Raw genomic sequence first — 9,240 nt, 5'->3', positions numbered from 1 at the left:
GCATGCATATTTCTTCTCTTGGTATGTGGAGATTGGTGGCTCCAAAGATGACGTGGATAAATCCAAATATGGTCCTATGGACCCAAAACTAAATGCATTAAAAATTTATTGACTGAAAATAAATAACTGAAGTAGAATCAATCTAATGAAGCTTCTTCGATCCAAATCGAATTTAAATCATATTGCCGATTTTTTATGGCTCTGATGTCCGTACCAGGTACTGATGGTCCTGATCAAAAAATTTTCGTCAACCGCCATGTAACAAACCAATCATAGATAACCTTTCCCTGATCTGCATCTTGGTTGAAGGGATCAATCTAGATTTGGAAATGAGCTGCCCCTCAAACCTGTAACCAACTGTAACGGGAAGCGATTGGCACCTGATGGAATTACATACCAGATTAATGCTAATATAATAAATCTATGGGGGAGAGGGAATAGTAACTTAATCAGCACATGACATCATCAGGGAGTGGAGCAAACAAAGAGATAAATATTGATATGTGTAAACCCATATGAAGATCATATCTATTGGCAATTGAAAGGTATGGACAAATTAGAAGGGCTTAACAAAAGCTCCATGCATTTCATTGTAGGACGAAAGTGAGGATGTGATTATCTCATCTTTCTTTTTCCTTGGTAACATCTTGCTTTTTAACTGTACTGTTAATAAGGTCAACCTAGCACGATCCAGAAAAAAGGCGATGCCTGCAGATGATAGAATGGAAAAGGTCACAAACATAGTCAAATTGATCGGACATATCTAAAAGAGAACTCTTGGAATACCGCCATACCTTTCAAACTCCAATTTCTGAATAACAATACCATTCAGTAAAAGTTCTGAACTGAAAACATCCCCTCCTGCACGTCAAATTTGTATACACATTAACCTGCTGCTTTTCTGGTGCTCAAATTTTCCCATTGCAATATGAATGCTAGTTGCAGAACCAAGAGATTTACCTTGTTTAAGGAAGGGGATGCAAATTTCATAATCTTCTTCGCATGAAATAACAATAAGGTCATCTTGTACTTTGTTCTCCTTCATTTCATGACTTTCAATTTGTTCCAATGGCTGAACAAATTTTAGAAAGGTCAATATGATATTGATGCATTTGATATTCAAAATCATGAACATAATTGACAAGTAAAATCTATCAATGAACTCAATCAAAGAACATAACTTGGTTTCTTCTCTACCTTCTTTGTGATTGTTGACTGTGTCTTACTTAACTTCACATGAGAGCTTATGCAAATTACCAATATGAACCATGAAGATAACAGATTCGTGCTATCCGCTGTGGGTCCAGCACAAAGGAAAACACAAAAAGGGAAAGAAAAAGAAATATCATTCATGTAATTCCTGTAAAATGATATTTCTTTAACTTAAGAAGGCAAGAAAATTCATATGTAAGTCTGGACATGTGAAGAAAGATTTCCATTCATAAAAGGTGTAAAGATGCAAATAGGGGCTGCATTTTAGTTTCATTGATGTGTAAATCTTGACATACAATGAAAATATCCCATATAAAGTTGGTGATAGAAGTCTAGAGAGCAGAAATCAGTGAAGCGATATGGGCGCTGAAAAATTCCATGTAGACTGAGGTATACTTGAATATATGCAAATAAGTGCAGATAAAAGGTGTAGTAATACAAACCAACCAGAGTAAAGATAAGAAGATGAGCAGTACAAATTGTGGTTTGCATACAAATCATACCAACAATGTATCTTACCTGACCATGTGCTGCCTTGACCAAACTAGCTACTAGCGCTTGATCAGGTTTTACTTTTGGAGTGATTAACACGCTCATACCCTACAAATAGTTCATGAAGAATAATAACTACTGGTGACATATGTCAGTCATAGCTAAGTGATCAATTAACAAAGGATAAACATATACCTGCAAGAGTGGACAGTGGCGTGCACGATTCAATGAAAGAGGCATGCTGAAGCCAATCTCCCTTTCCTTCTTTAGATCCCTCAGTATGTAATTTTTTTCATCAATATAGCAGCTAGCCTGTCCACAGCTTTCAAGCCATGTATTTGTCACTACCGGTTTACCCATAGCCATTGCTTCTAACATATTCCTTGTTCGTGCAAACTTATCTGTGATGAAGTGTGTTGCATCTGAAATTGATAGGGCAACTGGAATTCTAAAGCGCATCAAGATCTATAACCAAAACAAAGGAAAAGAAAGAAACAGTTAACACCTATCATGTAACAGCTAGTATGATCGTTATTGCACAATGTTCAAATGTAAAGAAATGGGGCATATGTGTTACTTTTTTCTGCTGCTTGATTATGTCTTGATCCAAATTTTGGCTGAACAGAACACGAACACTGGCCATATCCTTTCTTTTTCGTGAATCTTTCAATAAACAGGTGGATGCTGGTTCAGTAGCTTCTAGTCTGATAAGCTCTCTAGCACTCGATTTTGAAAGACCTTTATTGCATGGTCTTCTCATAGCGTCATAAGCCATGCAGAAAGGCACGCCTGTGTTTGTTTCGTTTAATGGTGTTCTGCATGCTACATCAGATTGTTGAATGTTAAGAGATTTCCCTTCAATATGCTTGAAATTAGATACAGATTTTGTGCTCAACTTGGGTACTGCCACTTCTTTAAAAGGAACCCTGTGCTTCATCACAGCAGTGGAATCATTGCTGGTCAAACATTTCTTGGAATCCTTTCCTAAAAGAGGTTTACTTGCAGCAAAAGTTACTGATGCCCTTTTTTGCAGACAAGACATTGGTGACAACTTTGTAGCATTGGATGGGATTTGACCACTTGGAGAAGGTAACCGTGTAACGGCTGTTCTTTTCCTCCTCTTTGCTGTGTCTAGGATTTTGGGAAGACTTCTTACGACATCTTTGATCCTTCCTCGCTTTGTTGGTAGCACATTAGCTGTTCTCTTAACATCAATTGTGAGCAATCGGTTGTTCAAGGTGCCATTATCATCTGAAATGCCTGAAGTAATCGGATGAGTTGTCCTCCTTCTTTGGCAGCTCAAAGCATCTATTTTAGGTGCAATGATTATAAGCTCTTCCTTGCATTTCCCTTTTTTATCCAGCACATCAGGATGACTTCCAAATTTCCTTACAAATGTAGTACTTCTGCCTGAAACTTTAGTACGATTTTTCTGGGTGGGCCTCAGCAGACCAGATGCATCTACAAAATGCATATTTTCTTTCATTTGGGCCTCAGGAAAGCTTGCTTCATTGGTAGCCTCAGTTTCACTCTGCTTAGTTTGATGCAAAACAGACTTATCACTTGAGGAGTGCTCTCGTATAATGAGTCCCTTGCTGTCTGAAAGCTTTCCTTTAGATGTCCATGAACTGCAGTGTTTGTCAACCTCTTTGATGAAGGTTCCATTCACTCTTTCTGATGCTTTCTGTTGCTTGCATGATTCAGAATATTCATTCAGATTGGCAGAGGCTATAGCATATGATTGTTCTTTCAGATCCCGATTTTGGTTAACCACTTCTGTTTTTTCTATTGTGTCCTCTAATTTCCTATTCATTCCTGATTTTCTGGAGCATTTTCTAGAACTTAAATTTCCCCTGTTAGATATAGTCCCGCGTGCCTTCGTTCCTTTGTATTGCATTTGAATACTTTCTGAATTAAGACTAGAGGAAACAATCTTTTGGAGTGAAATATTCATTGCTGAAGCCTTCTCCACTATCACACCTCTGCTGCAATCTGTGGTCAACATTCCACCTCCAGGACTTGCGTCCTCCAACTCATGGTTAAGAGGAGAACCACAAAATAAGGCCTCCATAGCTTCAGCAGCCATTTGAGTATTAGGGCCCACATCATACACATCTTCTATGCATTCAACTACATCAACTGCCTCCAATTGCTGCTCTAGAGATTTTGACTTGGACCATTCATCCACATCCTTGAAAAGGTTATTTATTTTTATCTCAGATACATGTAATTTTTTGCTTCTTACTGGATTTTCTGGCACCACACATAGATCTGGACACATTAAGCTGGTTCTGTTTGAATGAATTTTGCAATTTCCACATTCTTTCTGCCCACTCGTATCATGCGCACCACCAATAATTTTGGAGTTATGATGCATAGGCTTTAAGGATGCACTAGGTGATTCGCACACTCTGGCTTGTTTTTTGCAGAAGTAATCATTTCTATTACTGAGGAAACCATCTTGTCTTTCATCTTCAAGACTGTCATCCCAGTCAAAAATTCCTGCCCTTCTAACTGACCAAATACGATCAGCCCTTTTAGCCAAGCAGTGGGCTCCCGTTGCAGCCAAGACGTGAAATGAGCTTGTCCCTTGGGTTCTCTCAGCATCAATATCTAGAGATAGTCCTACATTATAATCTGAAAGTAACTTATCCACAACATCCATAGCATTGGCTTGGGACAGCTCGCCTGGTTCTTGAGACCCAATATAGGCAAACCCTGCAGCAGCATGCTTGTTGATGAGTGAATGAGAAAGGTTCTTTTCTCCAGAAATGCTTTGGGTCATATTCATGCTTGGTTCCTTTCCAGCAGGTGCCCATGCATTCATTTCTTCAATCACTCTTGGATGGTTTAGTCTGTCAATGGATTCAGAACTACAGCAATCCTGTAAATGATTATGCATGTCGGTCTAGTGATCCAGGACAAATTGACCTACTTTAGTGGCAGTTGGAAATGGATCTCTTAGAGTATTTGGCTTCATATCCATCCTGATCACCTCAACAACGGGCTTTGCAACTACAACATCTTTTTGATGCTTGTCAGAATCATCATCACACATAGAGAATTTTGGATTATTGTCACATTCCTCTGGCATCATACTGTGATCAGGAGGAAGAACAGTAGACTGTATTGATTCTGCATGAATATAAGTAAGGCCCTTCCTTCTTATAGATCCTAAAAAGATGGAAAAGCTGCTTATTAGCGCAAAAGATATATTTCCTACAAGTAGCAAATCTGCAGATGATTCAGGAAAGGATTTGTTTTCTGTGTGGAACAAATTAAATTAACCATCCATATCAGGGTTTTTGCAAGAATCACAACTCGGCAGTGATACAGGAGGAACTTGGTCCCCTATCAAAGAGCTGAATACTGTATGAGAATAATGGACAACAAAATGAGAAGAATAATATGACTTTAGGGGTTCTATGAGTTGGAACAATAAGCATGTTATGCTCAGTGGAAACGAAGAGAATGATTTGGATGTGGAACAATTCTGGTGTTTTCAGTTTAAGGGAGTTCTTTAACTCTGGTGGAATCTTTTTTCCCCTTCTTTTGTCTAATCTGGAATTCTGTTGTATCTAAGAAAGTGAGCATTTTTTGGTTGGTTTCTTGTTAATAATAGACTGTTAACGATGGAAAATTAAGGAACTGGAGATTCCTTTCAGTGTGTGCACTCTGTGGGCAACAGGAGGAAACTGTTAACCATCTGTTCCTTCTTTGAAGAATGGTGAAGAGTATTTGGGATAATTTTTGGTTTCAGCTGAGGTTGCACAGTAGAACTTCTGAAGCTATCTGACTTGTGGTGCTATCAGAGATTGAAAGTAATCAAGAAATGCTAGAGAAAAGGATGGACATGTTGATAGCTGCTGGACACTAGCTCGTATGGTCAGAAATGAATAGGAGAATCTTTAGAAACTTCTATGTTGGGGCTATTCAGCTGATTGGATCTAATAAAGAAGACCTTGACTCTGTGGAAGAAGATGGTCCCAGAGAAGAGCTTGGATGCTCTCACTTGTTTTTTCAGATCAGTAATGTGAAGGATTGGTAGCAAAACTTTTGCTGCTTTCCTTTGTTCCTTTTTTGTGGTTATTTTGTTTTGCCTTTTTCCTTTGTTTTTCTTTGTTATCCTATGTTTCAATGGAGTTCCTTAGGCATTATGTGCCTATTGATTCCTGAAAAAAGATGAATTTAGGCCATAAAACCAGGAAAACTTCAGCTTTAGAAGTTGCACATGCATGTACCGAATCATTTAAACTTCTAAAATATAGATTCATAAGCTTTTACTCGATGTAACACTAAGACAAGTAGGTTTAGCATCACAGGAAACAAGATGCCTTTACATTCTCATACGAATGACGTTACAGACATCCAGTTAACACATAAAGATATTGCGAATTTTCATGAATTGGAGGAATGCAGTTGATTTAACTAGTTTCAATATAAGACATGTGAAAGAACTGAGCTACATTAAGCCAATTTCATCTCAGTATCCTAAAGGTCTAGAAACCAAACAAAAGGAGATTGAAACAAAGATTCATACAGCTTGCTCTGAAAGTTGTGATCAAAGGTCAAATCTTTATCTAACAAACTGAATTACTTGTTACGTGCTCGACATTCATACAAGCTGCTGATCATCATATTGCAAAAGTCTACGAAGCAATCATAAATCATTTAATTGCGAATAAGCAGATATCCACTTCACTAAAGCAGCAGCAAGTGGATTTCGAAAAGAAATGAATGAACAAATTTGCATTCTCTCATCTATACGGACACTAACCTGTGCCATCGTCTTCATCAGATGAGGCTTCCGAGTCCGAGACGTAACCCATGTTCCCCTGATCACTCAAGCACCAAACAGAGCAACTCCTTCTCTCCTTTCTTTCCCCTCGACGAGCATCGACAACACTCAGTTCTTCCACCTCAGTTCTCTGTATTCCCTCATCTCGATCACCGCCGTCAGAACCCAAGGCTTGGTTCTTGGACCGGGTATCGATCACCCGATGAACATTTTCAAGGACGCAACCTGGAGCTTCCGACACTCTTATGTCGTCTGAAATCATTGTCAAACACATCAAAATCGAATGAGATTAGATGAGGATATACTCGTCGGTTAGGTATGAATTTGATCGAGATAGACTTGGGTTTCTTGTTCTACTTCTTTATTAGTAATGAAAGCCATGTGGATGGGGTTATGGATGAGATTGGGAACCCAAGAGAACGGAGGCGGTGATCGATTCTTTGCAAGAGAGAGATGGGTGTTAAGGGAAAGAAGGAGAGAGATTGAGTCGGGAGTTTTGGAGGGAAGTATTGGAGCTTTTTTTTTTTTTTTTTTTTTTTTTAAGATGTACTGGAAATAAAAACATCAAGCCATCTGACGTCGCATTCCAAAAGACATCTGGCTTGTGGTATACGATCGGTGCTTCGGAGAAATTAGTGCCCAACTACGGTGCTTTGGGTGCAAAAATTCTTCGCATGGCCAACTACGTTGCCTTCACCTATTACGCGCGTCAACATGCATGCTGCCACAAAACTCCGAAGAGATGCCAATGTAGTTGAAACTGAATATCGGCTGAGATCTACGTTGTCGAAGGGTATTTGTAAAGAAATTTCACACTCGTCCGGCATATTCTAATGAAGAACTCCGATTTTAAATTAGTTGGAGCTTTAGAAATAATAAAAAAAAATTGTAAGAGTTGGAAGAGCGGATGGAGAGCTCTTGAATGTTTAAGTATCTTTATTTGCTTATCTTAGGAATTTTCTTTATATCTCTTTTATTTAAAGGTTGAGCTCATAAACTGCGAGTCAAAATCTGTGAGTTTGTTAGGCCCAACTTTGCAGATCGTTAGGCCACGCTCTGACTTTTTATCATGGAAGGAATATTCTTCACATTCTCTAAATCGAGATTTGTTAGTCATGGATGTTAGTGTTAGAAAATGTGCCCTAAAGCCAATCATTGGACGATTATATTTTTTGTAACTTATATATGAATTATAAAATAATAAAATTTTTTTGACATAATTCATCACAAGGTGTACAACTTTTTTTTTAGAACTCTTGTATTATGATGAAGTTCCTGGAACTATAAGATAATCGATAAAAGAGGATTTATCGAATAGTTTTGAAATATGTTCATGACCAAATGATACGTTATTAAGGGACAATGATGTTTATCAAGTATAGATCATTATATGCCATATAAATTGGTTGTCCTCATAACCAAAGAGTGTAGAGATACTGGTATAATATACAGGTAAGATGTAGGAGTACATCGTCACTGAACAAGTGACTCACTTGCGGAGCACTCTATTGTCAAGAGCTACTCATGAAGAATATGGATATAAGTATCTCTTAGACTTGAGATCACCATGGTGACTTGCAAGCAACTCATTGTACTTTGGTGTCAGACTATCTGAATTTTTAATTTAGCGACGGAAGATTTTTGGACACAGTCAAGTATTTATGATAGTTGGTGTGTGGATCAAGATTGAATTGACCCCTCCAGATTTTAGGAGTTGATGCATCACTGTATTTCAATTGAGTAAGACCTCGACTGGGGCAATCCATGTGATAGGTTGCAGGATTTGAAAAAGATTGAAATACAATATGGATGACTAATCTAGGGTTGAGAGTTAAACCCTAGGTCGTCTTGAGCATTCAGGGTCAAAAGAATGAATTATACGGTAATTATATTCTATGGTTCTTAAATATTGTCTTGCATACATTTGACCTATTCGAACGTCGGAAACCATTGCTAGATGGTAACTTCGATTAGTATAGAAAATAGTTTTCTATGCTACCGGCTTAGTGTTCGAACTTATGGAGTCACGCATAAAATTAGGTAAAGCAGGAAAGAATTGACCTAAGTCTATATGTTTAATTTGAAAGTATGAGATTTGATTGAATAAATAAATTAATTTAATTAAGAATTAAGTTAGAGGTCATACGGGATTAAACAAGTTGACTATGTCTAGCTAGCATTGGACATGAGGTTTAGGTTTAATTCCGAAGATGATACTGATCTGATCAAAAGTATCTTGGAAGATTGCTTTCACATAGCATGGTACGGACCATTTCTTCTAGGGTTCTATTTTTCCTTTCTACTACATTATTTTGTTGGGGTGTCCTAGGTGCAGAAAAATTATGGCCTATTCCTTTTTCATCACAAAATTTTTCAAAGTCTTGATTTTCAAATTCGATTCCATGATCACTTCGAATATTTTGAATTGAAAATCCTTTCTCATTTGTGACTTTTCGGTAAAATTTAGAAAAAACTTCAAAAGTTTCATCCTTGTGTGCCAAAAAGAAAACCCATGTAAAACGAGAGAAATCATCAATAATTACAAAACCATATCATTTTCCTCCAAGACTAGTAGTTCTAGTAGGTCCAAATAAATCCATGTGCAATAGCTCTAAAGGTCTAGAGGTTGAAATAATATTTTTAGATTTAAATGAAACTCTTGTTTGTTTACCTAGTTGGCATGCATCACAGATTCTATCCTTTTCAAAGTTCAATTTTGGCAAACCAAGAACCAAATC

General features: G+C 37.7%; 1 protein-coding gene across 1 annotated transcript; it reads right to left on the bottom strand.

The window, feature by feature from the left end:
- Nucleotides 1-213: 213 nt before the first annotated feature.
- Nucleotides 214-6,789, bottom strand: LOC114914221 (uncharacterized). Its single transcript, XM_029264923.2, has 7 exons — nucleotides 6,482-6,789; nucleotides 2,282-4,878; nucleotides 1,900-2,169; nucleotides 1,732-1,812; nucleotides 961-1,072; nucleotides 795-861; nucleotides 214-708 (listed from the first exon to the last, which is right to left on the bottom strand). The coding sequence occupies exons 2-7, from the start codon at nucleotides 4,604-4,606 to the stop codon at nucleotides 681-683; spliced, it is 2,883 nt and encodes a 960-aa protein (XP_029120756.2). The 5' UTR covers nucleotides 4,607-4,878; nucleotides 6,482-6,789; the 3' UTR covers nucleotides 214-680.
- Nucleotides 6,790-9,240: the final 2,451 nt, after the last annotated feature.

This window comes from Elaeis guineensis, chromosome 5 (genome assembly GCF_000442705.2).
Source record: "Elaeis guineensis isolate ETL-2024a chromosome 5, EG11, whole genome shotgun sequence".
NCBI classification, from domain to species: domain Eukaryota; kingdom Viridiplantae; phylum Streptophyta; class Magnoliopsida; order Arecales; family Arecaceae; genus Elaeis; species Elaeis guineensis.
Note: the sequence above shows the minus strand (reverse complement) of the source record. Positions and strands in the feature narration are given on the sequence as shown.

What these genes read in the sequence shown, in the direction of transcription:
- LOC114914221 (XM_029264923.2), bottom strand. Translation starts at nt 4,606, where the DNA reads ATGCATAATCATTTACAGGATTGCTGTAGTTCTGAATCCATTGACAGA. An exon ending in TAATCAAGCAGCAGAAAAAA is followed by an intron (nt 2,170 to 2,281) that starts GTAACACATATG and finishes TTTTGGTTATAG; the next exon opens with ATCTTGATGCGCTTTAGAAT. An exon ending in TCAAGGCAGCACATGGTCAG is followed by an intron (nt 1,073 to 1,731) that starts GTAAGATACATT and finishes AAATTTGTTCAG; the next exon opens with CCATTGGAACAAATTGAAAG.